The sequence below is a fragment of the Aplysia californica genome, unplaced genomic scaffold, assembly GCF_000002075.1.
Source record: "Aplysia californica isolate F4 #8 unplaced genomic scaffold, AplCal3.0 scaffold00249, whole genome shotgun sequence".
Lineage (NCBI taxonomy): Eukaryota > Metazoa > Mollusca > Gastropoda > Aplysiida > Aplysiidae > Aplysia > Aplysia californica.
This window is the reverse complement of record NW_004797519.1, coordinates 262,163-275,725: the sequence shown is the minus strand read 5'-3', so window position 1 is coordinate 275,725 and position 13,563 is coordinate 262,163. Positions and strand designations below refer to the sequence as shown.

Sequence of the window (13,563 nt, the reverse complement as noted above, 5' to 3'; positions counted from 1 at the left end):
GGGGGGGGGGGGTGTTAATAAATGTGAATGAAGGGTGGTGGGGAGGATGGGGTAGGCAATGAGATGCTTATTTACATAACACAAACGTTTTTGTTTTCAGTGTACAAGGGTATATAACAGTTGTATGCATTAACAAGTAATTTGTAATAATAACAAATTGAAGAAACAAGCAAAGGCATTGGAAACAGAAGCTCGAATCTGAACAGTTCAAAGGACAATGGAAAAGAACGAAAAGACCACAAGAACCATCATCAGAGTGATCATTTGCACATACTATGTCTACAGGAGGAATAAATTGCTTTTAAAATACATGCAGAAAAGTTAAAACAGAGCATCATGCAGGGTACAATGAACTTTGCCTAAACTGACATTGGGCGGGGCACAGAAAAACATCCATTTAACCATCATAAAAGCTTCTTCCATTCTTTTCTGTTAATATATTGTGGTGACAGAAAAGGGTTTCTGAAAATCATTTTGTCAAGACATCATTTTAAGCAAAGTCCACTACACACCATACTAAAAATACATCCTTCTTATTTCCACATTTTCCTACACCTAACTAACGAGTCCCAGATCAGACAAACCACACACCTCCACAGAATTTCTCCACTATTTTTTTTTTTTAATGAAGATGGTTGGTGAGTGATCTGGCGTGGTTTTCTCCTTTTTCCCTTTCAAACATCTTTCCTTCTTATCTCTCTCTACTCCTTTTTTGTGTTTGTTACTCATTTGTAACAACTCTTTAGTTTTAGTATGGTAAGTGTTTTACGGCACTAGCAACACAATAAGGTCATATAAGTAAAGTGCCGAAGATTAGAGGTGTTACAAGAGAGAACAAACACAAAAATGACGGAGGGGAGATAAAGACGATAGATGTTTGAAAGGAAAGAAGAAGCAAACCACACCAGAGCATCTCTAAATCTTCGGCACTTATAATGACCATATTGTGTTGCAAATGCTGTAAAACACTTAATACTAAAGTTTGCATCCCTCCCACCATCACTGTTATTTTCTTTCTATCTTTAATCCATGAGAAAATTTAACGCGGAGCGGTGACCATATTCTATGGAAAGTACAAATTTCAGGATGATGAGACTAAGGTAAGTCCAAAGAAAACATAGCGTATGAAACCAATCAACAATCATTTAATATTAAAATTTATTGAGAACAACAACACTTTATCATGAAGCTTACAAAGGGATTCTGGTAATCAAACACATCACTGAATCCTAGTTCTACTCTAAGCTACTACATTTTCTGCACATAATACACCAAACCACGATCTATTTCATTGAAAATGGTGAAATGGGATAGGTTTAACTCCCCTATCAACACCATTAGGTTATTTAAGAGGTGGAACATCTATTTCATTATTTATGTTGATTACACAACACAATTTGGAATATACTACCACTAGTAAAGATTACCCTGTAACATGTGCACATTATATAATGGTGACAATTAAGAAGAGCCCTCCAAGGAAATCCACTTGGCTACAATCACCTAATGAGAGCTCCTTGATGTGTCATCAACAGGAGTGCAAGCTTAGCGCTATTTTGTACAATTCCATTTTTTGTTTTCAACGCAAACCACATTGAAAGCACTGAATTCCAGTTGCCAAAACAAAAGTCATTACAAAATGAAATTCAAATTCTACAGAACATCGGCATTAACCACTATAATTCCAGGCACAAAGAGAACATTTTTCCACAGCCTTGACAGCTGTGATAAAACTCCCTCAATTTGGAAACTGGATATTTCACACGACAGCACTAACTCGCGAGTGACTTACACTGTAAACTGGAAGGTTGTGGGGAGCTATTCTTGACATTCGCCATTATCTATATCGTGCTCTTTGATATCACAATATCAAGTTTTAACAGCATTACGTAAAGCGCAATTCAATTTTGTGCGGCTTATATAAGAATAATAGGAGACAAGCGAAATGAAGCTAATCACAAAATGTCATCTTAAAAGGTTTGGACAAGCCAGCTGCATTCTTTAACCTCTTATATTTAAGACAGAGTAAAAACTTGCTCATTTTCCTATCTGTACTAAATAACCTAGTAATATAGATGAAGGACAAGCTCTGTCAATGGGAAGAAAAGCATTAATATCCTTATGAACACAAAGTGTGGACAATTTTTTTAATTCATGCCCTCTTTGCTAAAGTTTAATTCAATTCTTTCACTAATGGATAGGATGCCATTTCAATAATCTCCATGGATCCAAAGCTGAACAAAAAAAATAAATAAGACGCATATATAGATTCATACTGTCTTTGTTTTCTCGGGACTGGTGTATCCACCCATTCAAAGTGTTTCAAATTCACCAGTTTGCAAATAACAACAACTTGTCTATTCTCATTTTAAAGTTGGGAGGGGCGAATTTGTGAACTGCAGCTTCTGACTCATCCCCCTATACACATCTGTCATGTTTCAATGACAAGTAGCAAGAGATTTTTGACAGGGTGAATCCTTTTCTTCAAGGAACAAAAAGTAGAGTCCCCTAATAGCAGTCTAATGTGGGTACATCTCTGCGTAAAAACTATAAATGTGAGGTGGAATCAGGCTCTCGTCAAATTTTTGGGCATGTAGAGTTATTGGTATCATCGTATTGCTTGTTCACTTGTCTTTATTTGGATGAAAAAAAATATCCATTTATCTTGAATACAAGTCGAGATATCTGCGATAGAAGGAGGTGGTGGTCACATGTTTTCAGAGGTAAAATTAGTGAGAAAATGGCCGACAAAGATTAGTTATTTCCTTAGCTTAAGAGTCCGTTTTTACTGAAAATTTACATTTTTGTCAAAGCTTTTCTGAAAAATCCACACAGAAATGAGTTCTTTAATGGGTATGATAGGTATTGAGCCAAAAAACAAAAATTTGATAAAAATTCACAAACCTGCGGAAAAATGCAAGTTTCTTCACTTTGATTATTTTGACGAGAGCCTGATTCCACCACGCTGCCTCACAAATAAATAAATCCCTTGTGAAAGACCCCCATCATCAGAACATCAGCAGTCCAGGGTATGAGGGCCTGTGGGGTTGTGGTTGAGTGTGCCACACAGAAAGATGCACTTAGTCACATATACACACACACACACCACAAATGTGCCACATCTCTACACAACAACAAATGATAAAGAATCACAACTTGCTTTAAATCATGAGAAACATAAATCGTCACACATCTCAATTCTCACATTTACTTTTTTATGTGCCACCCCATCACCAATTTGTTATCTCTATACGAATATTTAAATATACTTCAGTACAATGTGATGCATATGCATGCAATATCAGCAAAGCAATGGAACACAAGCGATAGGCTTAGTCATTCATTGGTTTAAAGGTATCATTTGGTATTGGGAGGTTAAAGCCTGTATGGAAATTAATATATTGCAATGAAGCATTTATTTCAGAAACTCTCAAGCATCCTCATTTACTTTAAAAATAAGCATTTCTTCCTTGGCCACTCCATCCTAAACAGTGGTGCAAAGCAGTAAAAAGATACATCCTCCTCTCACCATCTGCCTTAAACACGAGCAAGTTTATGACGGAACCTAGTAGAATCACTGGACTGCTACCCCCATCTACACTTGCTACGCCTCCCCTCCTTTTTCTTAAATACCCATAAACGTTGAGCAACAACCTCAAAGTACAGGATCCATGGAAAAATAAGAAAATACACTTTTCTTTATTTACCAGAAAAAAAAGTTTCCTTCTCCTCATTTGAGAAAGAGGACCAGCTAAAGAAGGACTACTGACACTATTCAAGAAATCAAGTGTACAAGGAACATGAAATCTTTAAGACAATTTATTCATTTTTATTGTATAACAAAAGCAAGTAAATACATGTGATTTGCTTTGATAGCACATATCTCTTGACTGGACATAATATCAACGGTCAGCGGTCAATGACCAACCCCACTGTTGCTGTACCACAGGAGGCGTCACAGAAATTCTTAAGCCACTTTGGGACGTACTCAAACTGTTATTAATCCATTTCACCTGCATTTCTCCATTATAAAGTGACAATTAAGTAGACGTGGAAAGGGGGGAGCACAGTTGAAAGAAACAGTTAACAGAGAGAGAAGGTAGCAGAGAAACAACTACAGAAACATTAAGACTGTAAAGAAGAGAGACGAAACTAGTTCCATAAATGCCCACTATTCAATTCTCCATGAATCAGTATTGCAAGACCTTCACATGGTGACGTACCATTTAAAGCTTCCTCATGAACAGATGGAGGCAGTATCAGTACTCTGTGCACTCACAGTATGACAAGAGTATTGAAACATCAGTGCCAACAAGAGAACAACAAGGAGGAGTGTGAGTTGAAAAATCAATGATTAAAACACCAAAGCACCAATGTCCCAACATGCTGGCGCAATTACCACAATATTGAACATGTGCACATCACTTTCAGACTGACAATTTTGAGGACTTTTGTGAACATTTTATAGGCTAGTGCGATTTTATCACTTTACCCAAAACAGTGCAGGTTTGAAATGGTGAAGAGGCAAGCCACGACGACTCTGAAACTGTTACAAATAATGAATACACATTCACATTAGGAAACCACCTGCTAAATGAAAGAGGAAACCTTTACATAAAGTTTCACTACAGTTCACAATGTAGTACATGCCAGAGAAGGCTAATGCGAAGGTAACCCGAATAACGTGATACAAAATAAGCACAGACAATTCATTTCTGATACTATTAGCACACATAAAGCTACTCGCATTGCAAAAGAACATAAAAACAATATCAAATTGGGTTCAAACACTGTGAAATTTAAAATCCAAAATTAAACAAAAATGCATAAAAGTTTGGAAAACTTAAGCTAAACAAATTCCAGAAGTTCTATTGATAGCAAGCACTTTGAGCACACCAACCAAAATAAAATTTTACTTTTTCAAAACTAACTTTCAAAATGATAATTTTTCACAAAGGTTGCTTGTGCATTTCTGAAATAGAATCACATTCTAAGATACAATAGGACCAAATTCATGTTCACTAATGAATAGAATTTTTACCCTATTATTCGGTAGATACAACAAACTGGATACAATTCGCTCTAAATCAAATGATAGAATGCGGCTCAAAATTTATTTTTAGTCTGTCTAGGAACCAGACAACGTACACTTAGGTAATGTCAGAGGCTGGACAAACAGACACTCGAATGTTTGCAAAAAAAGTTAAGAACATTAGGGAAAAAATTTTTGACTTCCAAAGTTCCCAGATACAAAACTGAACGCAGGATGCCCTCACTGCAGTAATGTAACATGAAAACATGATAAACTTTCATGATCCTCGAAAAGTGCTTTGACATTGGTTCATTCATTGATACAAAACGCAAATAAAATTTGAAATATTTGTCATAATTCAACATCTTCCAGGACAGAGAAGATAAAGAGACGTTAAATCTGATCTACCACATTATTAGAAAACAGTTCAAATGCAGAACTCCTCCCAGTTCGCATTTTTTTTTAAAATAGATGGTAAACTTGGTGAAGACAGCCATTTGTCCAGAAACGGTATCATTTGAACACATTGACAAGACAGGGCGAGGCAGACAGCTGGTACACAAAATTGTTACGAATGCCACACCATCAGTCAAAAAGACAGGAACCACGTCTATTAAAGGCAACTCTAGAAAAAGCACCCTACAAAACTTAACCATTATCACATAGTAGGCAGTACAAACATCTACAAGAAGACAATTGGAAGGTTCCTTGCGATAACTTCTAGTGTGTATCAAGGGGGGGGGGGGGGGGGAATGTGAATCTGAAACAAAACTTTAGTTTTCAAGACTTTTCATTAAATAATCTCAGCTATTCCAGTCCCATTTTGATTTGCCACAAGACAACTGTACTGTTCCCTCCCACAAGTAGTACACCAAGCTAATATACTTAGCTTGGTCCCCTAAATTTTGAACCATCAAGTCCTCTGAAGGCACAACAATTTGTTCACTATAACCCGATGGAACACTTTGGCCTAATGTGAGTCTTGTAGGAGAAATAGAATAAGGACTACAATGCCCATTGATTTGACACAGTGATAAATAAAACAAAAGCATATGCGCAGAAGCTGAGACAATGACATACAATTCTACAAAAATATGGGCATTCACCAAAGGCACAACCTCATCATGATAAAAAGAGTCAAAATGAAAATCATACCGGCTCCCAAACGCTCAGATTAATAACACTATTGCTTCTTTTAAAAAGACCAGTTGATATCATTTTTTGGCACAAGCAAACTAAATAAATTATAGAGAAAAAAATGGTAACTGTCTGAGCCGACTGTAAAATGCTAGTGATGAACATAAAAATGTTTGGTGTGGGGAAAAAGAGAACACATCAACAGAACAATATTGTTTTTAAAAAGAGAAATGACTGACAGAAATTACAGAGACACAGGAAAGAAATAGTTCTGCGACCAGAAGCTTTCTCAACTTCCAGCATAAAACAAGTAACACCTAAATGCAAAGAAGTAAAAAGCACACTGCCAGTCAAAAACATGCACACACAACTAATTGCTCTGTACATTCAGCTCATGACACAACCAAGTTGACACCCAACCTAAAGAATCTGAACAATTGTCTTATAATTCTCTTTTGGTAACTAATTTTATTAATGGAACTCCTGCATGCACTCAAGACCAATCAAAATGCAGAACAAAAAGCTAAAATCAACAATGAACATTCCCTACAAGGAGTCCAGTTTGCGCATTAATATTAAACTTCTGCATGTACACATTCATAGCAAGAAATAGCCACATCTCTGAGAGGAAAAATAGCCTCCAAAATATGCCGTGATGTATCTTATGTAGGGGTTACAGTGCAGACATGTACTACATTTTGCCTGGCTGCATGCCATATACATTTATAACTCTAGAGTACACTGACAGAACATGGGCACCCTGCTGTACACAAAAAGCATCACAAGCAGGTTTCAATCAACAGAATCAATCATATTTGCAAAGAAGATGCGTAACAATTTTCAAGCATGCTATAGAAAACAAAAGCAATAGTAAATATCACAATAGGTTCAGACGGACAGGAGAATTCACTAACATTTCATAAAATCAAAACCAGTGTGTAAAAAAAAAGACAAATTTATGTTCCCATAACTATCTATACAAAAAAAAATTATATTTCTCCAACAAAACAAATTATGAGGTAAAATAATGTCTGAATATTTAAATATTTCTCTGGTAAATAGAAATTCTGAAATAATGTAATGAGTCACAACGCAAAGTGATACTACACATTGAAACTTAACACGGCAGCTCAAGCAAATTTGGGGAGGAAGGCAAGGAACAGAGCACAAAGAAACCAGCTTCAGCTTATGAAGTCCACTTTCCTCCCTCTCCAACTTCTTGCTCGAAGACGCCACTGACTCTTGATAGCCGATATTCAAACTACGTCCTATAGCAGCCATTGTGTACTAACTTTACAAATAGAAGGAAGTTTGACATACAGAAGCAGAATACTTTGCACACAAAGTTTAGTGCCCCTCCAGAAATATTTACCCCCAAGGCCTTGTATTCTACCAGGGGGGAGGGGACCAATATGCTTCTAAGCAGGTGTCCTGTTGAATATCAACGACAACAAAATAAAAGCGATTATTCAAAGCACTTCATGACTTTTCTTTCAGAGTTAAAAAAAATTAAAAAGCACCTTGTCAGGGAACATTTATTTATCCATGACCACAGTGGTATTCTTCTATTCTTCACAAAAAATTTGACGTTGGCAAGACACTATTCTTATAGCTCAGATTTTGGCTCTCTCTCTTTTTTTTCCTTTCTTCGTTTGGTTGAATTCATTGGTAATGTTTCACCAACTGCACTTCCACTCGCAGTGTGCTCCAGAAAGAGCTTCCACAGAATAAAGCTTCTCACAAAGAAGTAGGAATGTAAATGGATACCTTGAATTTGATGAATAAAACATTATTTTTTTCTTAAAGACTGAGCATGGTACAAGGGTGAGTGCATTCGAAGCAGAGATTTCATACTAAACAATTCGCTATACTTACGCTAACAAGAGGTAGGTAAAGAAAAATAGAGACAGTCATGAAAAGCAACCACTCACTCTTATGATGCTGTATTCAGGAGAATGTTTCTGCTGTTTGAAGATGCTACATCCACTGGAACTAGGACACGTTAAGTAGACCCATTCATCTATCAACTTTACGTGTGAACTTTCTTAGCACAGTGAAGGAATGAGCTCTTTCGTCAGTGGCAGGGAATATAATTATGTCTGCATCCGTACACACAGATAAACATCAGTACAAGATATGGCTGGTCTTTCTGTATAAATTTGCAACTACAATATCACACTAACAGACTGTAACTACCCCTAACATAAGAAAACCATCTGAAACAATTTTGAGTAAATAAAAAAGAAGGTACTGCAAACATCTGCATCATATAATGAAACAGAAAGAAATTCATCAACCCTATCCAGTTGTTTTCTCTGATATACAGCGATAAAATCTGCCGGGGCAGATCCCCCATGAAATTACTCCTTGTAAGAGGTTTACATCCTTAGAGATAGTGCAAAATATCAGGTTCAAGTGGTCCCCTTTACAAAAATGGTTCAGCTACCTAAGCGTAGCATTTCCATGGCAACCTGTAATAAATCAACTCAATAGGCAAAAACCTAAGGCACATTTCTCAATTTTGTCTCTTAAATTCTCTTTGCACACTCAAAAAATGTACAGGAAATTTCAAAACCGATAAAAGTTGACACCCTCTTGAAAGTTTGCAGTGTACGCGTAAAGTATTCAAAACTTATTTCCATAACATCTACAAATAAAGGCAGTTAGTCGTAAAGAATCCAGGGTCAGGTCAAATAAGGACATGTCTCCTCTCTCTTCAAGACAACTGTACAGCAGGCCTTTATCTGGTGCAGTCTGAAGAAGTACAAAGGCAAGGAAAGGCGATATGAATGGTTCACCTTTTACTACAACATACATAAGATGTATATATATAAAGACGATGTCTGTTTTTAAAGTTTCAGAAAATTCATTTATAAGTATGGACAAAAATTAGGCATGTTATTATACAACTGAATAAGTACAGCAAATGTTTTCTATACAGTGGGGTAAAAAGCCTGTTCATGCATCAGCTGTAATTGCAATAGTATTCTCCCCTGTATCTTGGGTCAAAACAGAATTCAGTAATAATAGCTCTTTCTCTGGCCGCAAATAACATTTTGAGGTTAAAACCAAATAATACAATTCAAGTTTCAAGTCTTAAATATCAGTATTTTGAAAACTATGCTAAACTTCTGGCCATTAATGATCATGCATCCATATCTACAATTTTCAGCTCTATGAAAACAAGAATGAACTATTTATATTAAGAACAGTGATGGGCAAATTACAGCCGGCAGGCCCATGCGACTCGCCAAATGTTTTCATATAGTACCTTGCTCCAGACACTACGAGAACTCTCATTGGCATTTTGTGTTGCATGTTGACATTTCAGTAAAAGATCTTAAGCTGAAAGTCTTCCATAGCTGGGTTTCAAAATCAAATGCTCATGTAATCGAATCATTGTTCGACACCCTGCCGCCCGTAAATAGAGTGTGGGCATGGCAGAACTACAACTTAGTATTTTTTCTCCCAAATACATAAAAATGTGTCCATTTGAGGTCCAACTTCAACATGACATATATAACAGCTGAACACAAAGCTAAATAATGTCTTTGTTCTTGCAAAAGAAAACTACTTTTAACCAACGAGTACTGATTATTTTACTCACATGACTATTTAAAATTGTCGACCTTGTGCATGTGGCACTAACAATGTACTCTAACGTTTGCCTATCTCTGAACTAAAATATTAAAATTAGGTTTCTGTGACTGCTTACTTGTTGCCCAAGTCATAGTACTCTAGGTTGCAATGAAATATCTAAGTAATTCTGTGCAAAAGGACACAATCTCTTGAACTGGACACTGAATGTAAAATTCGAAACCAAAGACAGTAAACCGGAAACCAAAGATGGAAAAGCTCTCGTTTTGCTACAATTTTCAGGCATGAGACATGCAAGCCTTGAGTAGAGTTGGTTATCCGCAGTCTGAAAGTGGATGGCAGTGAGGCCCAACGACAGAATGACAAGCCAGCATAGCCCGGCAGGGAAATGGAAGATGGAAAAACATGCCACAAAGAAACCATGCTGGCCAGGACACAGGCAGTGCAAAGAGAGGGAGGGGGGGGGAGGGGGGGGAGAACATGAAAAACAATAATGATGGTGCTCACGACAGTGAAAAGGTAAGTCATGCCAGACTCCTATATCTGGTAACAATCTAACAATAAAACTGGAATAGTTCTCAAGGATAATATTAGTCACAACAGTTCAATATTTCTTTTTTTTTTTTTTTTCTTCCCCTCAAGCTTTATATATGCAGTCTCCTAACAATACTCAAAGCCACAACTCAAGTCTTTTGAATTGTAAGGGCTGCTGGGTCTAGATCAGTTTTCCTCAACTTCTCTGTGCAAGCAAAGTATCTGTAACTGACATATGGGGACAAAAACAACAATAAAAATAACCTACAAGAAAATTAGACAATGCCAGATAAGGCATCTTAGGCATACTTCGTGAGCATAACAGTTGTAGGTTTTGAGATTCAATTCACATGACAGCTGCAACAACACTGCCCAGAAAACAAAAGAAATTAGGCCCTAATGATGTCATTCTAAACTGTGATTAACACCAACTTTTACCGAAACAAGAGTTTGTAAAAAAAAATTTCCAAAAAGTTCACCCATGCCAACTTGACATATAAGCTCAAAGGACAAGAAATAAAGCATGTAAGGGGAGGAGAGGAAGAGAGAAAGAGTAGAAACGAGAAAAGTAAAGACAAACCTCACAATGTATCGGACTTGAACACTCAAGGTCACTGTAATAACTACATTACCGAGTTGGTAGTGTCAGAATAAATCACAAGTAAGCTAGAACTTCTTAGAAATCCTTTAAGTGAGCAACAACTTTCGGGCTTTGATCAAAATATGTGTTCAAGGCTCAAATAAGGATGGGTAAGAATTGCATTCAGAGCATGCTTTGGCCATTTAAAAGAGACAACCAGGTGACTTTCTCAACATCTCAATACAAAACATAAAAGGCGTATCGGGAGTGCTTAAAGTAGAATTAAAAAGTGAAAAAAACAAAAACAACTCTTGAATGTAACTGTAAACAAGAAAACACAACCAATGATAAGACAGTGTACTTTTATCACTCTTTTTGTGGCATAAGTGCAAGGGAGGGGGGAACTGTTACAGCATTGCTTTTATTGAAATACCGTTCAATATTCTAGTTAAATAGTTGTACGTTACATTAGAAATATAATTTCACCATCATTATTACCCTTCCAGAACGAGTCATATACTTCACCGAACCTCTATCCTGCTATGAAGAAAACGAAAATACAAGGCTCACAAAAGAAGGCAAGTCAGGAGCTCATGTCAACACAAAGGTAGCACAATCCGCTTGGGGCTCATTTCAATGTCCTTGTCCACCACTACAACTGGACTTCAAACTTTTTGACTGATTTACTCGCGAAGGGGTTTGCACTGGATTGGTTCACAGACTTTGCAGCCCAGGCCACATCAAACGGGTCGACGCTAGGCCCCTGCGATGAAGGGACGGGTGGAGCAGAGGTGGGCCATGGACTCGATGACCCCATGGCTGCTGCATTGGAACTCGCAGAGGAGGGTACCGAGGCCACTCCGCCATTCTGCTGCACCTGGTGGGGCATTGTTGTAGCCGAGGGTTGTGCTTTCTGAACTTGATGATGATTCCGCTGCCAGTGGGTGCTCGACATCTCCCCCGTGTCTATGGAATGACTGCGGTTGTGGGCAAACATGTTCTGCTGCTGCTGCTGTTGTTGCAACATGGTCGTTGGAGCCCCTCCATTGTTGAGCCTGCCTGGTTGCGGCACAAAGGCGGGCCCCGAGGACACAAATGGGTTTGAGTTGCTGCTGGAGTTGATGGTGGCCATCTGGGGAGGAGCTGGAACTGCTGCGGCCGCTGCACCCCAGGTGGACGGTGGGTTCACGGCAACCGGCCCCCAGGGGTTCACCGACTGGTTTATGGTCTGTAAGGCTGTCAAGGACAAAAATACAACTTAGTGGATTTCATCACCCATCAAAGTCATCAAACAACCACAGGCCTATAGGTTTCGCTGTTATCACTTTTTTTCTTTAGTGTCCCTTCTAGGGGAGCTACGTTAGAGATTCAATAAATTCAACACAGCTACCGTTTTTTATTATTTTTTTCCTTTGTTGGTTTTTGAAAAATTTGTTCCGTACAGATTTTGGTGAGAAATATTGGAGAGTTATAAGTAAAAAGTGTTAATGTGGTAAGTTAATATAACCCTAAAAAAAATATGTTACTGGGAAATACATGGGGGTTTGTTTTGGTTTTTGTTGAGTGTTTGTTTGGGGGGGGGGGGGGATGTTGCTCAGTTTATACCTTTGATGATTTACAGTATGATGATGATGATAATGGTGATGAGTAAGTTAGTTCGGTTCTTCGTTAAAAAGAGGTTCCTATGCTAGATCCCCTCAGGATAACCATTATTTAGTGCTAGGAAAAATCAATTCAGACAGAGAAATACAAAAGTGGAATTGTAAGGAAGTAAACCCTATGAGTGACTCTCTTCATCGACCCAAACAAGAGTTATTTATCAATTGGCTGTTTATTTGGACAGCAAATGGGAAAAGATTCAGTCACTCTCTCCAATCACACTGTCAAGCGCCAAAGAGAGCAGAAAACAAACATGAACCTAAAAACAGTTCTATAATGCTACAAAGGAAAGGCAGAAACAATAAATGACGTATGACGTAGAAGGGGAAACTTATCATTGGCAACCTTGTCATAAAAAGGGATTCTTCTACTCCCAAATATTACTTAAGCAGTGTAAAAATAACTTTAGTTTTTTAGTTTTAGTAAGAGTTTTGCGGCACTTGCAACACAATAAGGCCATATAAGCGCCAAAGAATAGAGGTGTTACAAGTAACAAACACAAAAAAAGGAGGGGATATAAAGATGATAGATGTTTGATAGGAAAGAAGGAGCAAACCACACCAGAGCACCTGCCAAGCACCCACAAAACATTAAGAAAATTGACTAAAGAATGAAAGCTAAAAGATTGTAAAAAAACCCAAAAAAACCAAACAAAAGCTTTTTTTTTTTAAAACACTTCCAAACCCCATGGGATTTCACGTAAGCAATATCAGATCAAAATATTTAATGAAATTTCTGAAATGTTGCAGAGCAGAAGACTTTTATTACTACATAACAGCATACCCATGATAGTCCAGTACGTGAGCAAAGAAGTGTGAAAAAGATCTTTAACAAAGTCCCAACAATGGCACGAGGTCTATTGGGCTCATGGATAACAGCGGGTGCTTTATCAACTAGAGATGCAAGCAGCTAATACACAGACGGAAAAAAGCACAATTTAAGAAAAATTTAGTAGTTTTAACATTACAATCAGGAAGATGTGCTTAGATAATATTAATCGTTGAACATGTATGACTCCCCCCCC

At 37.6% G+C, this 13,563-nt stretch overlaps 1 protein-coding gene across 1 annotated transcript in view; it reads right to left on the bottom strand.

Annotated features, from left to right (window-relative positions):
* Positions 1 to 3,803: 3,803 nt before the first annotated feature.
* The window catches only part of LOC101860901 (protein numb), a gene marked incomplete in the record, with an annotated part of 30,215 nt that continues 20,455 nt past the window's right edge, over positions 3,804 to 13,563 (bottom strand). The window contains 1 exon segment of the mRNA XM_013083689.2: positions 3,804 to 12,116. Coding sequence (XP_012939143.1) covers positions 11,533 to 12,116 — 584 coding nt within the window.